General features: G+C 34.5%; 1 protein-coding gene across 5 annotated transcripts in view; it reads left to right on the top strand.

The window, feature by feature from the left end:
- SLC16A7 (solute carrier family 16 member 7) overlaps positions 1-23,154 on the top strand; it is a 127,621-nt gene extending 104,467 nt beyond the window's left edge. For all 5 annotated transcript variants that reach the window (XM_077758399.1, XM_077758400.1, XM_077758401.1 and 2 more), the window contains 3 exons: positions 12,372-12,515; positions 16,210-17,028; positions 20,762-23,154. In XM_077758399.1, coding sequence (XP_077614525.1) covers positions 12,372-12,515; positions 16,210-17,028; positions 20,762-21,033 — 1,235 coding nt within the window. In that variant the 3' untranslated portion in view covers positions 21,034-23,154. The remainder of the gene's footprint in view (positions 1-12,371; positions 12,516-16,209; positions 17,029-20,761) is intronic.
- Positions 23,155-25,467: the final 2,313 nt, after the last annotated feature.

Here is a 25,467-nt window from a genome sequence, read left to right as displayed (position 1 = left end):
AATAGCAAAATCAACAGAAGGTAGAAAAGCTGAGATAGCACTTTACCTAATAATGAATTTACAGATTGCCCGTTTATTGTAGAAAACTAGTTTTGATAAGTAATTTACATTTTTTTAAGAAACGTAAGGCTCGCCATAGTAGTTAGACTTAAAATTATTTCCAAATGAGATTGGAATCAGTCATGTAAGGATTTCTTAATTTAGCATATTTTAAATTGCAGCTTTTATATTTAAGATGTATGAAATATTTTCCTTGAAAATCTTAGGATTAAAAGACCATCAATGTCTGACCAACTTTCAGTCCTTAAATCTCTTTACAGTATATTCTTATTACGTGTTCATATAGCTTCTGCTTGAACAGTTGAAGGGCAAGTAACTATGTCTCAAAGAATGAAAAATATCTTTTCTATACAGAAAGAGATCTTCTATAACTTCTGTCCTATCTAATAGGCCTCTCGGCGAAATGATCTTCAAATAATGAAAGAAAGCTGTTATTTTTTTCCTATATCATCTTTACCAGAGCTAAATATATACATTTTTCAACCATTCCTCATATAACATTGTATCAAGTGTTCATGTGTGAAACAACTGTCCTCTTCAGATAATCTGCCTCTATTTTTCTGGCCCAGAGTATTCCAGTGGGAGCTTAATGGAATTTGGGATTGGACAAATCTGTGTAAAGGGTTTTGCACCTTGCATAAGGTTTAGCATCTCTGATTCCATCCGCCAAATACCTAAGAGTGCTCCAAACTCCCATGAAAACAGACGTTTTTTCTAACACTGCCAAATGTCCCATATGAAGGATAGATTTTGCCTCAGTTAAGAAGTACTAATAGGCAGGGCACCTGGGTGGCTCAGTCGGTTAAGTGGCTGACTTCGGCTCAGGTCATGATCTCACGGTCCGTGGGTTCGAGCCCCATGTCGGGCTCTGTGCTGACAGCTCAGAGCCTGTAGCCTGTTTCCAATTCTGTGTCTCCCTCTCTCTCTGACCCTCCCCCACTCATACTCTGTCTCTCTCTGTCTCAAAAATAAATAAACATAAAAAAAGAAAAAGAAGTACTAATAGGCAAAAGACTTGAATAGATATTTTTCCAAAGAAGACATCAGAGGGCCAACAGATATATGAAAAGTTGCCAAACATCATTAATCATCAGTGTAATGCTAATCAAAACCAGAATGAGATATCACCTCACACCTGGTAGAATGTTTATTATACGAAAGGCAAGAGAAAACAAATGCTGACAAGGGTGTGGACAAAAGGGAACCTTTATACACTGTTGGTGAGAATGAAAATCATTACAGCCATTAGGGAAATCAATACGAAGTTCTTTAAAAAATTAGAAATAGAACACCCATATGATCTCTCAATCCCACTTCTGAATATATATCTAAAGGAAATAAAATTACTGTTTCAGGAGATGTCTGCACTCCCATATTCGTTGCAGCATTATTCACAGTAGCCAGGATACGGAAACAACCCAAATGTCCTTCAGTAGCTGAATAGTTAAAGAATGTGTGATATACATATATATGCAGTGGGATATTATCCAGACTTAATGAAAAAAAAGAAAATCTTGTCATTTGTGACAATACAGATGAACCTTGAAAGCATTATGCTAGGGGCGCCTGGGTGGCTTAGTCGGTTAAGCGTCCACCTTTTGCTTAGGTCATGATCTTGCGGTTCGTGGTTTCAAGCCCCGCGTCGGGCTCTGTGCTGACTGCCAGCTCAGAGCCTGGAGCCTGTTTCAGTCTGTGACTCCCTCTCTCTCTGACCCTCCCCTGCTCACGCTGTCTCTCTCTCTCTCTCCTGGAAATAAATAAAACATTAAAAAAAAAAGCATTATGCTAAGTGAATTAAGCCAAAGAAAGACAAATACTGTATGATCTCACTTATATGTGAAATCTAAAAAAGTTGAACTCCTAGAACTAGAGAGTAGAAGTAAGAAGGTGGTGTTGCCAGGGGGTGGGGAAAGTGGAGGAATGAGATGTTGATCAAAGGTGCAAGCTTTCCATTGTAAGATGAGTAATTCTAGAGACCTATTGTACCACACTCATACACACACACACACACACACACACACACGAGGTAACTATGAGAGGTGATAAGTTATTTTAATTAGCTTGACTATGGTTATTATTTCACAGTCTATGCATAGAAGATCATCAAATTGTATACCTTAAATATATAGAATTAAAAACAATAAGTTCTAATAATGTAAGTGAATTTGGGGGTGGCATAGTTTGATTTTTATTTGTTTTTTGGTAGTCACAAGTTCTCTATTTCTTGAATAGTAATTGATCATAGCTTTCTATTCCAGGTTGTTGTTTTTTTTTTTAAACTTTCAATAATGTATTCTAATTTGTTCCTAGAAACCTTCAGAATTTATTATTTATTAATCTATGGAAAATATAGTTTTGTTTGTTTCTGAGAAGTGGGACTATATTTCCCTGATTCTACTTTTCTCTAACATCTTCTTTGTTCTTTCTATTTATCTTAACACTATAATTTAATAACCTCATCAGCAGCTATCAGTACTTAGAGATACTCCTTATTTCCTTATATTTCTCCATAAAAATCTTAATTTTCAGAGATTTGAATCTCATACTTTTCTTCTCTTGGTTTATCTTCATGACTCTAGTTTTAATTCCCTGGGATGTAATATCATTCTTCTCTTGCGTTTCCATTTCTTCTCCAAAAATCCACACTTGTCTTTGATTTTGGTGATTTCAGGCTTATTTTGTATTTGTCTAATTTTTCTAATTTCTGTACCAAATATTTTTCTTTAAAGAAGCGTTTTAAAATATCCTAGACAGAATGTTGGAAATAATATAAAAAGTGAAAGAGTAAGTATAAATGTCTGGAAACGTGAGTTGAAACCAAAGCAAAAAGTTGGGGGAGTATATTAAAGAAAAATATACTGTGAATACCTTCCTTTTTCTTTAAGTATTGTGACAAGGTTGCTTCTGGACACCAGTGTTCAGTGCCCATATGTCAATTCACTCCTCTTTCTGTAGGCCTGCACTGCAAGTGCTATTTCTACAGGTAATATGTGGTACTTCCTGGAACTTGTTGATTCCTCATTCAGAAAGATAAGAATATCATACATCTTATACTTACTAAACAGTTTGTTTCATTCATTCACTCATTCATTTTAATTTTTTTTCATATTCCTTTATTTTGAAAGACAGAGAGACAGAGCATAAGTGGGGGAGAGGCAGAGAAAGAGAGGGAGAGACAGAATCTGAAGCAGGCTCCAGGCTCTGAGCTGGCAGCACACAGCCTGATGTGGAGCTCAAACTAACAATAATGAGATTTCTGAAGCCATTCTTAACCTTTAAAATCTTATTTTGAGTTCATATATGTGTATATGTGTAAAAAATGGTGGTTGTAAAGAGGTTAAAATATAAACCAACCACAAAAACATATCTAGACATGTTATATATTTTATCTAAACCCCCATGAAATTCCAAACACTAATAAACCCTTGTCTACTTAAAGTTTTTACTTAATTTGTGAATGTATGTAGTCTAATAAATTTATGACTACCACTTACCTCAGGAAATCTGTAAAACAAGCTATTAAAATGCCCAGTAAAAAAAAAAGTAAAATTACAGCTTTTCAATTAGACATGTGATTGAACCAAACGTTTTTGGTTATAATTATGCTTGGTATTTCCAAATCTATCTTTCATTGGACCACAATATTTAAGGAAAATAATCTATTTTACTACAGTTTTATCTGCTAGGGTGCTTTCAGTTTAAACACTTAATGGGTTTAAATAATAAATAAGTACATTCCCTCATTTAACAAGAATTTAAAAGATAGGGTGACCATAGAATGGCATCATAGAATGGCATCATTAGGTTCCAAGTCCACTTCATTGATCCCACAACCTTGATCTCACAACCCTGGGATCTAACCTAAGTGGAAATCAAGAGTCAGATGCTCAACTGGCTGAGCCACTCAGGTGCCCCTCTTTGTATCTCTTTTTAGGAAGAGGGCTTTTGGGGTCCCTGGATGGCTCAGTCGGTTGAGCAACTCTTGGTTTTGGCTCACATCATGATCTTGCAGCTTCATGAGCTCAAGCCCCGCCTCAGGCTCAGGACTGGCAGCATGGGGCCTGCTTGGGGTCCCCTTTCTCTCTGCCCCTCCCCCATTTTTGCTGTCTCTGTCTCTCTTAAAATAAATAAATAAGCCTTTAAAAAAATAAAGAACTTTTCCCAGAAGTTGCTAGATTTCTTCTCCTGTCTTGGTGGCCGGAATTGTGTCATAAGCCTAGACCTAAATTGTTCAATGGAGGAGGGAATGACGTTATTATAGCTGGCTCTCTACGTAAATCAGGATCTACTCCTACCTGCATAATTCTCTTAGCACGTGGCTGCACAGAGAAAACCAGACTCCTGCAGGGAATCCATGTTTTCTCAAAAGAGAAAGCAAGAGAAAGTGGATGCAGAGTTTATAACCAAGAGTATTAGACACAGGAGGACTCATTTAAAGATTAGTTATTGTTTCTCTGGTGATGACTATTCCCTGGAATAAGTAGAGAATACTAATTATTATCACTTTTTTGTACATTATACCAGAACTTATGTAAAAAGTGAACAAAGAATAGTAGGAACACATTTTCTTGGTACTGTGTCCCTTGTGTTCAAACAAATCTACATACCAATACATCCCTATAACACTATATATTCACTATAGGTAGTATATAGAGTCAAATACAGTAGTAAGTAGTGACAGAGATATTGGGGTAAGTGGTACTTAGTAAATAAAGAAGGTATTTAGTAGATGTCAACTACTTTTTAGTGTGAGATAGTATTAATAGATTTTATGAGATAGTATTATAGGTACTGTAAATAATATTATAAATATATTTTATAGATCTTACTAATACTTTTGATAGTATTTATGAGATAGTACTAATAGATTGTATTTTTATGAAATATATCTAATACGAATTGATTATTATATCAGAATGTCTTAAACAGCAAGAAAGGAAAAATTGAATCTCCATTGGTAAACTGACCAACACTGAAGCTTTATGATGTCATATCGCAAGAAGTCTGGTTTGGTTAATTTATTGGCTGTTTGATCTAATCAATGGCTTAAATATCTGCCTCATCTTCAAGAACCCTTCACAGTCAAAAGATAACTATGGCTCCTTGAGGCATCACATGCTCATGAAAACATTCAGAGGCATGTTATTGTTTTATTGCTTCATAAGACAATAGAAATCCTTTCCCAGAAGCCCACAGAAAACTTTACCCTATATAAATTTCCCCTAAATGCTCATGTTTAAGCCAGTATTTGGTAATGGGAATGGGTCTATCTTGACTGGCTTAGAATACTTATGATTCATTCCCCAAGCGTTTAAGGCCTGGGATGTCACAGAAGAGATTAATTATAAAACAAAATCAGAATTGTGTTAGGAAGAAGGAAGGGAGTAGGCAACCAACAGTTTCTGCAACATACTCTTATTTTTTCTGTCTTTGTAAAGATTATTCCAAAGAGCAGGGATTATAAAGTATAAATTTTGCATAATGTAATATTCAATGTAAATTTTTATCTTGAATAAATGAGCACCAAATACGTAAAAGAGATGTAGTCTCCCCTCCTAGGAAATGATACTTGTGCAAGGCATGCCCTAGCACAGGCAGTTGTGGCAGAGTACTTGAGCAGTCCTTAAAAGCTATCTCTTTTCACCTCAGTTTCCTTATATGTAAAATGGGAATGAAGAAATAGTGCCAACTTTTAGAGAGATTTTAAGGATTAAATGTGGATTTTACGTGTGAAGAGTTTAGAAACATGCCAAGTCCTCAAGAATTTTTTTTTTTTATGGAGCCATTGTGTCGGCCTTAAACAAGTGAAAATGGCTTTCCTGGTTGGGAATAATGTGATCTGTAAACACTGAGGAAGTGTTTGGCGTTTCTTCCCATGCACACAGAGAATGTTCATTTTCGAACCCTTTGACTTTTATTTATTTTTTATTTTTAAAATTTTTTTTAATGTTTTATTTATTTCTGAGAGAGAGAGCGTGTGTGAGCAGGGGAGGGTCAGAGAGAGAGGGAGACACAGAATCTAAAAAGGCTCCAGGCTCTGAGCTAGCTGTCAGCACAAAGCCCGATGCCGGGTTCGAACCCACAAACCGTGAGATCATGACCTGAGCTGAAGCCGGATGCCTAACTGAATGAGCCACCCAGGCGCCCCCAAACCCTTTGACTTTTAGTGAAAGATTTTGATAAGTCAGTTTGTCCACTCTTCCACCCCTGCCCCATACAGATAGAGTGACCATCCTTTAAACAGCTGTAATGATGCCACGCTGGAGCAGTCAAATGAATATAAAAATGCAGAGAGTTTATGTAGGGAGACGAAGCCATGAGGGAACATAAAAATAACCATCTTCTCAGTGGAGTAAAATTCAAGAACTTTTCTCACACCCAAGCCAATGGCCAATGACAGGTCTTGAGATACATACAGAAAGAAAAATATTTAATAGAAGTGTGGGAAATGAGCAATCAATGTTTAGGTGGATTTAAACATAGCATCTGGTAACCTTATTAAAGTTTGGTATGCTCATCTATTGAAATGGTGAGAGGTCTGTCTGAGGAGGTGATATATCCACAGAGGACCTCTGTATGAGAAAAAAGAAGCCATTTATGTATAAAGGAGAGAAAATTTCGAACAGAGGGAACAGCGAATGCAAAGATGACTTTGTAGACCATGTCACCGTCACTGTCCAGTCCCCTCTGTCTCTATTATGCATCAAGTATACCTAGCATATTAATCATTCCTTTCTTGATTTCTACAGCTACTCAGACCATTCATTCAAAACCCTTATATACTTAAAAATCTAAAATACTAATTCAATACTGAATGAATATTCTGAGTGCCTTCAGCTGGCATAAAGATTCATCCTTTGTAGAACCTGAATGAGCTCTAGTAAATCAAACTGGCACAGTTATCTTTGGGCAACATGCTAACTGATGATGATTTACCTGCATAACATTTATATCTTCATCCTTTGTAAAGGCAAATGCAATAGCTGCTTCCTAATTATTAGGGACTCTCCCCTCACTGACGTTAAATGAAAAGAGATCATTTGGAGAGAGAAAACAGAATTTTCAGTTCCAACTTCAATGCATGGATAAACATCAGGCAAACAAGTAGTTAATGAGGAGGCTTCCACCCTCTGTCCAAATTAAAATAGCAACAGTTTTCTAATTCAAAAATCTCTTTGAAAAATCTTTCAAATTTAGAAAGTCCCTGTCAGTAAGAAAAATACTACAGTAGTAAACACAGATAAATTTCTGTAATTGCAAACAACTTTCTCCTAGCCCTGCACTAGTGCTTTTCATCATTTGATTTGACAGGATACCACATATACAAATTTGAAATAAAGCAAATGAAAAATAAATTATAGCAGTTTATCATTTCTTCTGTTCATGTTTATGCTATGCATAAAATTTTTATATAGCTCAAATTGATAGTCAATTCCAATTCATGGTTTTAGATTGATCAAATATATTTTATGAAATGTTCATTACATAACATATTCTCCACATTTTCTCACAGCATTTATCATGTACTCATGCCGTATACAAAAGAAATAAAAGCAAGCAATATGAGTTCATGTTTACAGAACAGAATAATAATATACAAAAGAATACACCAGTTCATGTATAGGTAGGTCATACATTTTTAAAAATATTTAACAAAGAAAATCAATTGTTTTAACTTATATGCAAAACTCAAATTTAAAAGAGATATACTGTAGTAGGTATATTCAGAATCCCCAAGACCACTTTCAGGTATGATGATTCCCTAGAAAAATTCACAGGACTCAACAATGCCTTTTCATGGCTATGATCCGTTACAATGAAAGGATGCAAATCAAAATCAGGAATGGCAAAATCACATGGGTCAAAGCACAGGAGAAACCAGGTGCAAACTTCCAAGAATGCTCTCCCAATGGAATTGCAAAGGATGGGCTTAACCCAGCAACTAGTTGTGACACAAGTGAAGCGTTGTCTACTGAGAAGCTCACTGGAGACTTGGTGCTTCTGGTTTCTCTTGGGTTGCTGGTCACATAGGCATTCTGTGTCGTGCATGTCCTAAAGGTCTACACCCTGGGTAGGAAAGCAAATGTTCAGCATAAACCACATTGTGAAACAGTTTAAGCACAGTGAGCCACCTTACCAGTTAGAGAATGGTGGGAACACGTCTGAAATCCAAGTTCCCATGTTCCAGCTGAGAGCCAGCTGTGCAGGCAGGCCTTTCTAAGGATGGCAGTCTCATACATGATATGTTTATTCTTTTCTGCGTGGTAGTAAAAGGTGTAAGTTTTATAATCAGATGACCTGGGGCTCCTATCCACATTCTACCACTTACATTGATGGGACCTAAACAAGTTATCTAAACTCTTTGCATATCTCTGTTTGATCAACTGTTACATTGCTATAATTATCAGTTGCCATGACATTATATGCAATAACGCATGTAAAATTCTTAACACAATTCCTGCAAAAAGTAATAACTCAGTAAGTGTTGATGATTAATAATAGTATATGTGGTGACTACCATCACAGAGCTTCAAATAGAATGTATGAACAAGACTCAAACAAATGAAATAGAGAGTAAATAAGTATTGTGGTACCTGTGGGGGTGGGGGGAGGGGTGGCCAACTATAAGTGCAGCAGGAATTCTAAGAGTGGGCAAACATTCCGTAATTTGTAAGAAGCCACAAAAGCTTCCTTGCCAGAGTAAGTATTGTTGTACTAAGTGTTATGGAGCCACAGCCATTAAAAGACAGAAGTAGCTTTCAGAAACAAAGAAGTAGGTGAAATATGGGTGACAACATTGTGATATTTATACTGCTCTCTGAGAAAGTCTTCCTTTATGGCATCACAGCTACCATGAAAGTGACTATAAATTATAGTTGACTCTAAAAATTCTGAGTTCGTTTGGAAAGCTGGATCAGAAGAAATTAGTGAGCAGATCAGTCTGGTTTTGATACAGTCTGATTTTTTCTTGGGTGTTTTGGAAATAAGACAATATTATTCTTGCACATCTTTTTTTTTTTTTTTTTTAACTGCTTGACGAATAAACACAGCATTTGGATGAATAATACCTTTCCTCTCCTTAGGTATGGTCTCAGATACAACTCTCAGCAGGTGGAAAATGTTTTTGACATAACTAATGATTAAACATCATGATTACTTGAAAAACATATGCTGAGTAAAAACTTCCACACTGATTGAATTAATAGATAAATGAATAAATGGGCTCAGAATATAATTAAGCCTGAGATTCATTAACAAAGGATACCTGCAAGGCTAGTGCATGTTTAACAAAAATCACATGTGATAGAATTTACTTACTTTCTTAAAACTTTATCTTTCTTTTTAATATAATAAACCAAGCTGCTTGTAGGTTGGAGAAAGAGGTATTGGGTGGCGTTGTGTTTTACATTTAATTTTAGATGCCTCCTCAAGCCAATAGTAAGCATTTAAAGATTCTTTACAAAATAAGTATAGTTTGTCCTTATCATAATTTTAATTAGATCCACAACTATTACAAATAGAAATATTTTATGACATTTTATAAGCATTTAATATGAAGAGGTAAAGAGCTTTATTTCTAAATAAATCAAATTAAAAAGTATACCCTTTACATATATATTTTTATATATTTCTTTTTGCTAGAAAAAGATTATAAATGAATTATGTAAATACATCCCTTATGGATTATCTTAAGGATTATCACTTAACTAAAGTATATCATTTAAAGTAAAATCATTTATTAAAATCAGAACTCTCATTCCATCTTGACTGATGCCATAGTAGAAATTATCAAAGCTCCTTCAAAAAAAAATATCAGCACCTCTAAATGTTTTCTTTATTGGCTACTCTTAATCAATCATAGTAGTGAGGGAAAAAATCCTTAATGTGGTTATCCCAAACTATAGATATAATTATTTACCATGCATTGCAAATTAAGTTGTGATTCATAGCCTATGTTCAAATCTAAATTTACACCATTTAGGCAGATAAATTTATAAAATGTAATTAGCCCATGTGTTAGTTACCCAGGCATCATATAGAAAATAGTATATATAATTTCAGTGATACTGAGAAAAATTGTTTATAGTCCAAGTAATTGATAAATGCCTTTGAATAGTCTGGTATTTAATCAAAGCATCCATCACAGTTCTTAAAATAACTTGTTGATAATTTCTACCTCTGGACTATAAGTCATTGATGTTTATAGCAGTGTGTTTATTATTTTTTATTTGGTGTATGGCAGCTGGTTTTTTACTAGAAGCTCCAGAAATACTGCATTGAACTTATTTGAGTTAAACTGAATTGAAGTGAAGTGAATTGGTTAAGTAATTTTAAGAAAAGGAATATGCACTTAGGTTCAATACATAATTAAAGCTAATCAATTTATTTCTCACAAAAGCTATCTGAATTTAGCTATATGCTTTTTAATGAAAATGCTCATTTCCTAAACCATATAATATGAGTTTTTACCATATTAGGGGTAGAAATCTATTCTTTTCTTATTACCTTGTACAATTTTCATTGAATTCTCCCCCAATTCAGTTGTTTGTATAGAGCTGTCTTTCATATGACCCTTTTTAGTTTTGTTTTGTTTGGTATTAAATGCAAAATGTGATATTCTATTTTTGAGTTCTTTTTGTACAATAATGTGTTTTTACAGATATTTCAAAAGATGTTGTAGAGTCATATTAGGCTATGAAGTTTTTATTTCAAACTTACAGTTAAGGAATAAAAATAATAACTATAGTTGTATGAAAGAATAAAGCTTATTGACAAACGAATCTCAATGTATTTCAAATACTATCCACGAAAAAATTCTCAAATGCAGTGCAATAACACTTAGCAAATTTTTAAGTTATAGTATTAACTAAAAATTATTAATTTTTTTTCTAGGCTAAATATTGGACTGAGAATTCTGACCTAATGTAATATTTCTTCCTCAAAGCAATGACCGTTGTTTTAGATAAAAATATAATTTTTAGTTAAGAAGTAAATGTGAAACCATTTATATGTTGACGGGTCTCATAAAATAGTATGAACTTTCACAGAATTTAAGAAGACCTCAACTGTTAAGTTGTACCATTATTTTATGATATACCACCAAAAAATTGCTGTGATTAAAATAAAACTCAACACTTTATTAATACTTAGAGCTTTTATTTTATAAATACCCAAAGAACTTTTCTAAGCTTAAACATAGATGATTTTAATCCTTTTAATCACTCTTGCACAGTATATATATATATATGTATATACACACACACACACACACACACACACAAGCATTAGGACGTGTACATTAAATAAACTGAGTAAGGCATTCCTAAAACTTCTTCCCATTCAGTTTCTGGCTCTCCTAAATTAGTTTTGAGTCAGCATTCTCAGTGTTTGTGTTTCACACATAAGATTGTTCTCTTTGCCAGTAAGGCAGCATATCTTACTAGAGAGATCAGCCATTTTCTCTGGTAATTTCATCTAAGCTGCTGTACCCATTCGGTGGGTTTTGATGTTGGTACTCTTTTGACATTATCAGAACGTGTCAACAGAAGATTTTTCAGACAATAATCAGGATTCATATTCATATTCCTTCTTCAAGTGGTCCTTAAATAGTTTGATTGAAATATGAGGAAATGTGAAATATTTCAATTATGAAATCTGAAGAATTGCCATTGTCCAACCAAGCCACAGAAATAACCAAATTCAAGCATGCATAGGCTGTGATAGCTACACTGCTACCTATGACCACCACCTGTTAAACAGGGATTGTTAAGAGCCCTCTAGTGTGAGACATCTTCATTTCTAACATAGTAAGATATAAAAACAATTGGTATCTTAGAATGAAAGAAATATGGTATTAAAAAAAAACATATTGTGGTATAGTAAAAAAAAACAATTTTGAGCTCTAATTAAGAGGATATATGTGTGTGTGCACATATATTATTCTAGAAAATAAAATTATAACAGATAAGTCATTTCTATAATCTCTAGATTATTATATAAATTTTCCTGCATTTATTAAATATTTGGATATGTTCTGTTGAAAAACTTTTCCATCAAAAGTTGAATGATTATGATCATAATCTATGTTAAACACTTATAATTTATTATTTTATGTCCTGTCATATATATGGCTAAAGATTTTTCTTGACTTTCTTATTTTCAGTCAACCTGATTAGGAAGTATTGAAAAGTTTTCATTATATTCTATGTGAACTAATGTTTTTGATCATTAAAATGTGCTTTCAACAAATGTTAAAAGAAACTATAAATGACCCAGCAACTGAATATTTCTTAATTTCCTCTCTATCTCAGGTCCCATATCTAGTGTTCTGGTGAATAGATATGATAGCCGACCAGTAGTGATGGTAGGAGGTTTATTATGCTGTTTGGGAATGGTCTTGGCCTCTTTTTGTACCAGCGTAATAGAGCTCTACCTCACTGTGGGATTCATTACTGGTAAGTCAAGCTTGTTTTCTGCTTCTTTTCTTCTTAACATTTCCATTATTTGCAAAGCTCAAGAAGAAACTTAAACAACAGAGCATTTATATTGTTTTACTTGAGTTTTTGTTTTATATCAGATGCTATCTTAAAGTATTTCCATCTAGTACAATGAAGTACTTGAGTGGAATGGCCAATCAAACTTATTTCTTATGGAAGAAACAAGTTATCAGACACATTAGGTGCTATGATATCAATGTCAAAAAGAAAAGTTTTGATTTAATTTTACCGTTTCACCCTTTACTTATCAGCCAGTTAAGATGGGGTATTATGGACACAAACTTTCTGGCACATACATAGCTTCATTTTTTTTAAAGTTAGTTTTCATTACTTACTACTATTTAGAGTATCTAACTTATGACTCATAGGTTAAAAATGATGCCAAAATACTTTTGCATGCACCGAATTAGCTCTAACAGTAGAATTATTTTTATTTGTGTTCTGGTTAGTGGTAGGGCTCTGTATTGGGGTCCCTTCTTTTCCTAACAAAAGGTTCTAATTGTTTAAAAGCTCTGTAAGGCACATCTGCCGGTAATATTTTTAAATTTTATACTGTCACTCGATTACAGTTGTTCCTCATGCATAATGTTTGTTGACCTAAACCGACCTAAGTATGTGCATTTGGAAAACACTACTTTTATTAGCTTCAACAATAAATCGCATTAAGCAAGTCTACATGCAGAGTTTTAAGGAAAATTAGATTTCCATATATAAAGAAACTGAATCTTTTCCTTATGCTCACAGAAAAATAGTAAGTATATTTCTCTTTTTATAGTAATTTTAGATCATTCTAACCTTGCACTCGTATATCGTTTGATGAAACAAAAATAAGATGTATTAAAGCCTATAGTAAGAGTGATGTTAAAATCTTTCTCTTTATAGCCTATCCACAACTCTCTTCCTTTTTGATGTGATAAAACGCTTCTTGATGTTGTAAATGAAAATCTTCTATGTAAGAATTGTCATAGTGCAGGGAATGCCCTTTCCTTTGTGCAGAAATACTGTATATTGCATTTGACCATAAAAGTCAGGTTGGGCCCACAAATAGATCTATTATGGAAACAATGATTTTGATATTACTGTACCACACATTTCAACAGCATTGTATGTTATTCTAAGTTCGATTCCATTTATTTTGAGTCTTGAAGGCTTTGGTGCTTCTAGAGTCAACCCTTAAATGCACCTATGAGAGATTTATCTTAAGGCATTATCAGCAAATACTTTTTGGTATACAGTCTAGTTTTTTTTTTTTAGATGAATATAATTTATTGTCAAATTGGCTTACATAAACACTAGTGCTCATCCCAACAAGTGTCCTTCTCAATGCCTATCATCCATTTTCCCTCTTCCCTGACCCCCTGCCATGACAGTCTAGTTTTAATCCTGACTTAGCACGTATTAGCTGATCATGAGTAAATTAGCCTCTTTCTATCTCTTTGTCTTTAAAATACTGAAAATGATAGCTCTTTTCCTTTTGGAGTCGTTGGGAAATTCATGTAAAAAATGAATACATAGTACCTTTCAGAGTGCCCAGAATTTCATTACTTTTAAATAAATAGTAGCAGGGGTGCCTGGGTGGCTTAGTTGGTTAAGCGTCCGACTTTTGCTTAGGTCATGATCTCACGGTTCGTGGGTTCGAGCCCCGGGTGGGGCTCTGTGCTGACTGCCAGCTCGGAGCCTGGAGCCTGTTTCAGTCTGTGACTCCCTCTCTCTCTGACCCTCCCCTGCTCACGCTATCTCTGTCTCTCTCTCTCTCCTAGAAATAAATAAAACATAAAAAAAAATTTTTGAAAACTTTTAAATAAATAGTAGCAGATAATTACCATCATAACGTCTTAGTATGACCTTTTAAGATGTTATAGAACTTGCTTGCCTTTGGCAAAACCCTCTTTTGTTATTGTTGAGGGGATTGGAACTCAGGAAGTCTAAGTGTCTTGCCTAATAATGCATATACGTAAGTAGTCTGAATCCAAAGATTCAGATCTTTGGATTTCAAATTTCGTTTTACCATGACAGAATAGAAAATAGATGGCCACCCTCTCCTAAGGAGAAACTGGATTAACATCTGAAANCCTGGGGCCAGGGGTTGCTGGGGGGTGAGGGGGCTGGCAATAGGTAAAGAAATTTGAACTTCGAAATAAAATTGCTGGGGTTTTTTTTGGATTCTTCTGCCTATAAGCTGTTGACCACAGGTTGCCAGCTTTCTCATTTGTAAATTACGCTTATTCCGCATATCTCACTGGTATGGCTGTGGTAGAATCAGAGAGCATATTGCCCTGTTACTCTCCAAAGCATATTCTTGGTTCCTTTGTGTCAGTTTTTAAGGACCCGCCTACTCATAGGAGATATTTGTATTAAAGGTTTGTAGTAAGTATTTTCACTGAGAATTGAATGTCCCAGAATCTCAATACTTAACCACTTTGCAGTATTCTCTCAATTTACATAAATTGGTAACCGTAAATTCTTACTTCTGTAGCCCCTAAACTAATACAAAATAATGCCTAGTCTAGGGAGAAGGAGAGGTGCCTTATCTAAATCATTTTTATGTGCTTTGTTAATCATTACTATTGCTAAATCACACCTTGGCAAGCTGTAAGAAATAATTGGTCTCTCAAAGGTGATACTCAATACTACCAAAGTAGACAGTAGGAATCTTTGACTCATATAAACAGTCAGTTTTAAACCCTGAAATAAAATGTTGAAAGCAAAAACTTTATTTTTTAACTCAACACACATGTGCATTTATATTCATGAAATGTGGAATGTGAAAGATGTAGAGCATGATATTAATGGCATTAATTTGTTACTCTTTTTTTATTATTTGCACAGTTGTGGAAAAAAAATATCTCTGGAGTCATCTAAGAGTTTCAGAAACAACAACCTTATGAACCTGTTCATTCTGTTCAACTCTAAAAAAGTGTTCACATCTGGGGCGCCTGGGTGGCCCAGTCAGTTAAGCATCTGACTTCCACTCAGGTCATGATCTCACAGTTTGGGAGTTCGAGCCCTGCATCAGGCTTCATGCTGACAGTGTGGAGCCTGCTTGTGGTTCTCACTCTCTCCCTCCCTCTCTGCTCCTCCCAAGCTTGCACTTTCTCAGTCTCTCTCAAAATAAAATATTAAAAAAATACTTATAAAAAGTAACAAATGTGTTCACACTAATATACACTCTTTTCCACAAGGAAGCAATCTATTTTATATATGTGTATATAAATATAATGCATATAAAAATATTTTTATGTAAATGGAGAGAGAGGATTAATCTGTGGAATTAAGTGATTTTAAGTAAGAACTAATAAAGTACCTGTTAGCACAGTAGGTAGTACTCAGGCTCATAAGTAAGAACTAATAATACTGTCCCAATTTCTACCTATTTTATGATTATGGAAACATCAGGAGAAGTTCTTGGTTTTATTTTTTGTGCTTTTACATGAAAGGAGTATGAAGCTGTCATACATATCAAGTGTCCAGTTATGAGACGCTCTTTGTTGATGTGTAATTCCATGATAATAACAATCGTCAAAAATTACCACCTGCTGTTGCACTTTGAGTCCTGCATTACCCACTTGAATGTAGTGATTTTAAGCAGCGATTTCTTTTGAGAGTGACATAACGTGTTTGTGTTTTTCTTCCTTTTTTTCTTTCCTTATAGGTTTAGGTTTAGCATTCAACCTGCAGCCTGCCCTAACAATCGTTGGCAAATACTTCTACAAGAAACGACCCATGGCTAATGGCCTCGCCATGGCAGGAAGTCCTGTTTTCTTAAGCACGTTAGCTCCTTTCAATCAGTTCCTTTTTAATACTTTTGGCTGGAAAGGAAGCTTTTTGATTTTGGGAGGCGTATTGTTAAACGCCTGTGTGGCTGGATCACTCATGAGACCTGTTGAGCCCAGAAAAGCTAGGAAGAAGTCTAAAAATAAGATTGGCGTAAGAGAGAATGACCCAGAGGTGAAGAAAGGCCATAAGAAGAAATCAAGACTGGGAACAATTAATAAGTATTTAGATTTCTCCCTTTTTAAGCATAGAGGATTTCTGATATACTTATCTGGAAATGTCATTATGTTTCTAGGTTTTTTTGCCCCCATTATATTCTTGGCTCCCTATGCTAAGGACAAGGGAATTGATGAGTATTCTGCAGCTTTCTTGCTGTCGATTATGGCTTTTGTTGATATGTTTGCTAGACCTGCTGGGGGAATCATTGCAAACTCCAAATTTATCCGACCCCGAATCCAGTACTTCTTCAGTTTTGCGGTCATGTTCACTGGAGTGTGTCATCTCCTGTGTCCATTGGCAGAGGACTACACAAGCCTGGTGTTCTACGCTGTATTTTTTGGTCTCGGATTTGGGAGTGTTAGCAGCGTCCTCTTTGAAACTCTCATGGACCTGGTCGGCCCTCAGAGGTTTTCCAGTGCTGTGGGACTCGTCACCGTGGTGGAGTGTGGCCCCGTCCTTCTCGGCCCTCCTCTTGCTGGTAAGAATCATTCTCATCCGGAGGAGCCGAAAGCATAAAAGGAATATCCGCTAGCCAGGACCTTCTCTGTAATGTATGATGTTATGTGGCTTATAGCAATAAATATGAATAGCCTACAAGGCTGTGGGTGTGTTAATGTTAGGTTTTATTATATATGTATTTTTAAATTGCATAAATAGTTGCTTTTAGACCTAAATTTGCTTCAGAGCCTGGACCTATGAACTTAAGAATTTAACTTAGACTGATAACTAATAACATAATCTTCAGGTTTTTACCCATTATCTGTTGTTTTGTGCTTATAAAAATGTATCATAATAATAAAATTCTACTTTTTTATTTATCATTGATGAACACATTTCTGTCTATATTAAAAGGAGTCAAAAATTTAAATAATGCTATCAAAAGGTAAGGATCTATTTTCTTATTGGAGTACATTGGTTTTATTACATGCCTAAAGATAGCATACTTTTATAATATTGCTGACTGAAAAATGAATACATATATACATATATGTATATATATATATATATATACATACAGGAAGGAAAAGAAATACATTTTTATCAGATATTTACATTTCACATTTATAAATTATAATGATTACTTTTAGATTTTTAGATCTGAAATATTTTCAGTCATGCCTATGAAAGTGTCTGCTAGGGGCACCTGGGTCACTCAGTCGGTTAAGCACCTGACTTCAGTTCAGATCATGATCTCACAGTTAGTGAGTTCAAGTCCCGTATCGGGCTCTGTGCTGACAGCTCAGAGCCTGGAGCCTGCTTCATATTTTGTGTCCCTGTCTCTCTCTGTCCCTCCCCCCGAAATAAATAAATATTTAAAACATTTAAAGAAAGAAAGTATCTGTGCTAAAATTCAGAGTAAGGAGACTAAGACACTCCCCCCGAAATAAATAAATATTTAAAACATTTAAAGAAAGAAAGTATCTGTGCTAAAATTCAGAGTAAGGAGACTAAGACACACGTATATGTGCATTTTTGAAGTTAAGACTTTGTTTAGTTTTAGACTTTCATGTTATGAATGTCATGGGAGCCAGTCTTCTCCAGTAACCATTATACATTGCTTTGGTTAATACTAGACTTAGGTATTCACTTAGATTCCTGTCTGGACCCCAGGGGTCACTGTAACTGCCAGGCTAAGTGTAAAGTTTTTCATGTATATAAGTCAGCTTTTAAACTGTTTCCTATATGACATTTAGGTATTATTTTTTTAAATTCCAGTATAATTTACATACAGTATTATGTTGGTTTCAGGTACACAATATAGTGATTCGGCAATTCCATATATCAAGGAATCATTTTGAATTGGGAAAATTTGTATTTAATTTGTTGGTCTTTAGGTATCACTGACCTTTTGCCTTGCTTTTCCGCTTGGTCAGGAATGAGAGTGGTGCAGTGGTTGAATTCTTCTGTCTGCTAGGGAGGGCTTTCCTCTCCTGTCTAGCACAGATGTTTTGGGTGGTATATCTTTTAACTGTGACATCAAAACAGTTTTCAAAAAGAAGGAAAGCTAGTCTTATTTATCAGCCAGTTGATTTTGTTGCATAAGACCAACACAATTGACAATCTTTTCCTACAGAATCAGTTTTACCAAATGGGTTTTAAAAGCCTATTGATGAGCAGCAGAATTCTTAGTATTAACAGAGAAAATTGTATTTCACCAGCCATGGTGGGAATTAAAAAAAAAAAAAATTTAAGTCAGGTCAACAGATTTAGTACATGGACTGTAAGGATGAATATGAAGGAATCTGATTTGACTGTTTCTACCTTTGCTGAGCACCTGTATTAAGAATATTTACGTCAGTTTCAGTGTTCTTGAGTGCTTATTGTGTTAATATTGCCAAACCATTGCACCAGTAGTGACAATAATTAATTTGGGGCTCCTTGTTGAAGCTCTCAGACCATAGCCACAATAAATCCATCGTTTTCATATTGTATCTGTCTTCTGCTACCACAGATTCTCCTAGACTTTTAGACTGGCTTCTTTTCTATAGCCTTATGATCACTGATAGAATAATGTCTGGCACACAGAGGCATTCAGTAAATACTTTTGAATGAAAGAGTAATATTGTATTTACTTCTCACACAGTTGCTATTGCTGCTACTTTTTTTTTTCTGCCTGTTACTCTTAGTAGTAGAACAGTGGAAGATAGAGTATGATTTTTTTTTTTTTTAGCTCAGACTTTTCCTGCTGTACTCACAAACAGCTGAAGCTTCATTACTGGGAATCATATCTGGTTTCTTGATGATGCTAAAATATTCTCCAAACATTTAGAAAGTATGTTGATATGGTAGCCCAAAGTAATATTAACTCTAATGGGGGCCATATACCTAATTTTTATTTATTTAGAAGTATAACAATTATTGTGTGAATAGAAATATTTGACTTAAGTTAGAATGGAAATTTAAGTTATGTGTTTTTGTTATGTTTATGTGTATGGCACACTTAAATAAGCCAATTTTAAAAGTCAGTAAACCTTCAAGTTATATGATACCAGCCAAGTTTTTAAATATTCTTAATAATCAAATGGAATAAATATTTTCTTCCTGATTAGTCTGGCCTTAATAATTTAGAGTCAGATAAACTAAAAAATTGTAACCAGCCCACAGAGTTACGATATGACTCTTAACCAAGAGGTTCAGTGAACCTGTTTTGCAGAGTAGTTAAGAATCGGGGAATCAGACAGATTCTGCCACTCACTGGCTATGTAACCATGGTCAAATTACTTCCTCGTGCTCTTATAATAAAAGATTAAATGAGGGGCACCTGGGTGGCTCTGTTGGTTAAGTGCCCGACTTTGGCCCAGGTCATGATCTCATGGCTCATGGGTTTGAGCCCCACATCAGGCTCTCTGCTGTCAATGCAGAGCCTGCTTCAGAATCTGTGTTTCCCTCACTCTACTCCTCCTCCAGCCTCTCTCTGTCTCTCAAAAAGAAATAAACATTAAAAAAATTTTTTTAAGATTAAATGAAATATTACCTCTTTTAAAAGTGTTTAGCCTAGGGGCATCTGGGTGGCTCAATCGGTTAAGCATCCAACTTTAGCTCAGGTCATGATCTCATGGCTTGTGGGGTTGAGCCCCCCATTGGGCTCTGTGCTATCAGTACAGATCCCACTTCAGATCCTCTGTCCCCTCTCTCTCCTCCCCTGCTCGTGCTCGCTTGCTCTCTCTTTCTTTCTCTCTCCAAAATAAATAAATAAACATTAAAAAAAAAAGTGTTAAGCCTAGTGCTGGGTATAGAGAAAGCATTGAGTAAATATTATGCCCTGTCAAGAACATTATAAAGCCTTTGGCCCTTTCTTTAAAAATGTAATATTTTCCTCTTTATTGAAAAGAAACATGGAAAGGATGAATCAATCTCAGTGTGTGAATATTAATAGATAAAATATATCTACTTATATACATATAAATACAAAAAACATGCCTCACATGTACATATATTTATGAATATACACCCAAACAGATATATACCTACTTTGTTGTACATTTTTACTGAGGGGAATCATCTTTAATAAATTTAATATACTGGCAGTATAACACTGTGTGTGCCTATACATGCCTTTTCTATGCATATATAGAAGTCATAATCTAGACTTTTTTTGTAAAAGTCTCATTCAATATTAAATAAGATATAGGTATATACTTCATGGAAAATGACATGATTTTATGGCTGTTTTATTATGCTATCCTAAAAGATGTTCTTTTGTCTCTTAGGTAAATTGGTGGATCAAACCAGAGAATATAAATATATGTATCTAGCTTGTGGAGCTATTGTGTTCCTATCAAGTGTGTGGCTACTTATCGGCAATGCTATAAACTACAGATTGCTTGCAAAGGAAAAGAAGCAGGAAGAAGCAAGGAGGAAGAAAACGCATTCGCCTGAGTCCAGAGAATGTGAACCCTTGAACAAATCTAAAAATCTTGATGTTAGCATCAAAAATACCAGAACAGAGAATAATCCCTCAGAAAGAGAAACTAATATTTAATAAGAATCACATCTCTGATTTCAGTGTTTATGACTTTCTTAGGAGTATTTTTTTTTCAAAATATTGGAAAGGTTTTTACTTGAAATGAGTCATTATTAAGGATGGAGGTGAAATTTTCTTCAATGGCAAATTTTTATAAGTTTGTTTTTAAAAAAATTGTTTGTGTAGTTAAAATTTGAGATTATGCCCATAAAGAATCCATGCAATGGGTTTATTTCCATACGTGACTCAGGTTGTGATGGTTAAAGTAATTTTAGAGTCTTCCAGTGACTTCCAGTCTTGGTTATAGAAATCTGAATCCTAAACCCCTGGTTTAAGTAGCTAGAAGGAATATGTTTAATTCTATAAGAATACCCTTTCCAAATTTTATTTTTTAATGTTAAATAGAATCAGAGGAAAATGAATTTTTCTTCTAATGTGCACATGCGTGTGTGTGCACACACACACACTCACCAAGTATCTAGAGAACAGAAGACAAATAAGTTCAGAAAGAATATTATCAGTGTACTTTTTTTTAACTTTAAAAATAAATCCATAGAGAACGAAGAAATATATTAGATCTGCATACTTTACAGTGTGGATATTAAAGATAAGAACCATGGGTGAGATGAGGATGATTGAATTTGAAAATGCAACTAACTGCTGTTAAAAATAATTGCATATATAAAATAAATTTGAAAAAAAAAAAAACAACCCTCCATTTTAAACCATTATTTCTGAGCACTGTCAAATTCGATTAATCCATTCACGTGGTTTCTTTGAGGATGGCCACTAGTACTTGGTGCTAGAGAAGAGAGACCTCAAACAATTTTCAGAATTCTTAATATATATCAAATTAAAAGCCTAAATGATCCTTAGCAATGAGCTACGTTCATTGATTTTAAAAGGATTTTAGTTACTAATCCAGAAAGTAGTAAGCAGGGATTTCTTTTAATCAGAACTCAATCCAGACTTCCTGTCATAGACTTCAAAATGGAATCTTCAAACCAGAATCCTGGTTGACAGGCTGACCTATAGGCCAAATTCTTTTTCCCAGTTAGGTAGCACTGATCAGAGTTACTGTTCTGAGTGACCCATACGAGTAAAGCTGACTAAGGGTGAGAGGTGCTTCTACTGAGGCCTCCCAAGTTCTCCCATCTCTCTCCTCCCCACACCCCCACCAAAAACAAAAGCAAAACAGAGAAACCCAAATGGGCCTTTGACTCTGCCCAATCTCACATTGTGGGAATGGTGGCTCTTCAAAATCCCACCTACTACCAGTCAGACTTCCTGCTATCAGTGAAGTGACTAATACACTGTTAAAGGTTTCTAGAACTGGAAGCTGTATGTTACTTGGTATACACATGTGAAGGGTAGGCATAGTTTATCATATGATAGTAAGAAGCTTGCAGCATTGTGGGCCAGGTTAATTTACTGGTTTCCCACTTTCATAACGATCTTAAAACATCTGAGAATCGGAATCACACTTGAATACGGAAGTATATGATGGTTAATGTGTACTCAGAACTATAAATACCATTTTGAGTAATAAAGTACTTCTAAACAAGGAAGAATGTGTGCCTTGTGGCTAACATGATGTGTATTTACATTAATAAAATCTAAAAGTTAAGAGTATGATTAATAAAAAACATTTAGTGCTTGATTATTGAAGTGATGTTACTATTAAGATGTCAAAACGAATTTGCCTTTTTTTTTTTTTTTAATTGCAGTAAAAGCAGGTGCTATCAGTGTTTCCTGTAAGATCGCACCTGCACACCAAGCTTTTGTGATAGTTAATGTTAGAGATTTGATTTGTAAAATTTATGCACTGGTTAAGCATGTGGCTCATATTTAGGAAGCTATAGAAAATTTCATATTTCATTTATTTTTTTGCAGATGAAGGGGTATTTGTATTTTCTAAATATTAAATAAAATAACTTGTGCCAATTCCATAGATAAATAAATCTAGGCAAAATGTGGCATGTATGGCTGTTTTTAATTTAGTTTTGCCCAGTCTTGTGTCTTGAATGAGCTGTCTTCATATTATTAGTACTTTTGTATTCAACTCTGAATCATCGTAAGAAATGCAACATGATAAATTGTGTAGTAGCTTTCCAATATTAAACATTTCCAAAAAATGTCTTCCAATTCTCTGAGGATACCTATTTAATTTAATATATATATCATATCCCAGGGAGAAATAAATAGCAAAGTATTGATAGTGGGGTTTTGTGCCTAAGGCTTTAGTCCTTTTTGTCACCTGCTGCTAGAGACAAGCTGGTGGATACATTCCAGTGCTTCCTCCATGGAATGGGTTTGTTCACTTATTGATGAGGTTTTTGTCAGGTCAAAACCAATTTAAATTTATTGTGTTGGTCTTTGGTCACCTTCATTAAATTTTCATTCCTAACACTGTATATTAGATTGTTAAAAAAGAAAAGGAAGTAAAATTGCACATTCAAAGCACAAGATATGTATATAGCCATACCTAGCAGTAGCATTACACAAAGTTACAAAATGCACAAATATTAACTTTCATCAGTAAATGTTGGAAATTAGATCAGAACATACATGAAACACTGACACAGACTCACATACAGGATTGAGAAGTGTTCCAGGGTAAAATATTCTAGTCATTCACACTTTCCACTCCCTTGAACTTGTTAGAATATCTATTGCTTTAAGAGACTCTTTCAAAGAGGAGCAGAAGGTATCAACCTAGAACATTCAAGTAGTTGTGTAACTAGAGGGAGCAGTATAGTTGGCCTCTGAGTCTGCAGCAATTAGTGTATATCTTCTCCTAGGGAATGATGGGTTTTAGATGTTCAAGACGTCATGAAGCAAAATCAGAGTGTACACCATTTTATTTCCTTTTAATCTCATTCTGTCACTGAGGAAGTGTGCAGAAGGAAGGTTATAAGCCAGGTACCAAAATAATTCATGATCACTGGATACTTTTAAGTGTTTTTCTGCTTGAGATAACTGAGAAGTCATATTTCTCACAATTTAACCTTAAATATGCCTTCACTAATTTATGAATCGAATATTGGGTATAGACTTGTCCTGACCTATCCCTACTCTTTCCTGATCCTTTTTGGGTCCTGCAAACACACGTTTAAGAGGCACTGGGTCAGGCTCTAGTGTATTTCACATTAGAACACATGATGTTTTCTCAATGTAAATTCATATAGCTCATGTTTTTGTAAATTCATATAGCTCATGAGTTTCACTTCTTTGATATCAAATTCCAACCACCCTATCTCATGCCCCATCACCTGAAACTAGAAAATGAATAAAATAATTAAGTTTTATATATTTAAATGTGCACTTTCAAAATCCAGGCATTTTAAAAAATTTCTCCTGTGGCTGCACATGACAATTGAGGATACAGAAAAATGACTTCAAGATATGTAAGTGTAAGTTTTTATATTGATGTCATAAAATGTAGAGATAGCCTTAATCACTTAATTGACAATTATTTTCCATCCAAAAGTACCTTTTTTTAAAAAAAGCCCTCTCAAATGTATAATGTTTCACACTTTCAATGAAACAACATTAAAAATCATGATCATTTGGATCCATTTAACAGGGAGAAAGGATAGGAAGTGAGAAGGGAAGTAATATTAATAGCATGCACTTTGCCTGCATAATACCTTTTAATACTCAAACCAAATTATAAGCAGAAGCTATTGGCCTTACATAATAGATGAGAGAAACAAAACAAAAATCAGTCATACAAAGTTCAGCTAATTACCCAAAGTTGAAAAGTAGTAAAAACTCAGTTTTATCTAAGAGAAGAAAGAGCCCATAGGGTGTTCACTACCATGCTGCTTTCCAGTAGAATCTATAGAAGCAAAGGTAGATAAAATACAGATACAAAAAGTTTAAACCCTATATGGTAAACCAGTTAAGTTTAACTGTAATTTGTATTCTGATTTAGTGTTCATTAGAGACTGTTTGCCATAAACTTAATATACAATTTCAAGTTTCCTGTTTTTCTAGCCAATGCAAATTATCCCAAATGGTAATGATTATATAATAACCCTAATTGTTTTAATATGATTTTTTTCATAAAAATAATGACAGTTATATGACTCAGGCATAATATATTTTCCCTGAGGTTGGATTTAGAAGGAAAACATATTTTCTTTATGGATAAGTAATTCTCATAATGGCTGCTACTCATTATGACTCAAAAATAAAAAGTACTTCATACAATATATATTCAGGGTTACAGAAATTCCTATTTATAGGATCATCCCAAGGTACAAAAGCATTTAGAAAGATTATAAGATATAATTGACTTGGTTTATCTATAAAGTATATATTTATTTTCATCATTGAATGTAACTGCCCCTAAGTCCTAACTCATTTCTCAAGTTTCCTTGAACATCTGTAATTGCCATTCTCCTTTCTGTCCATTCGTTCTGTAGACAGAAAACTCCATTGCTTTTG

The sequence above is a fragment of the Crocuta crocuta genome, unplaced genomic scaffold, assembly GCF_008692635.1.
Source record: "Crocuta crocuta isolate KB4526 unplaced genomic scaffold, BGI_CrCroc_1.0 scaffold283, whole genome shotgun sequence".
Lineage (NCBI taxonomy): Eukaryota > Metazoa > Chordata > Mammalia > Carnivora > Hyaenidae > Crocuta > Crocuta crocuta.
Note: the sequence above shows the minus strand (reverse complement) of the source record. Positions and strands in the feature narration are given on the sequence as shown.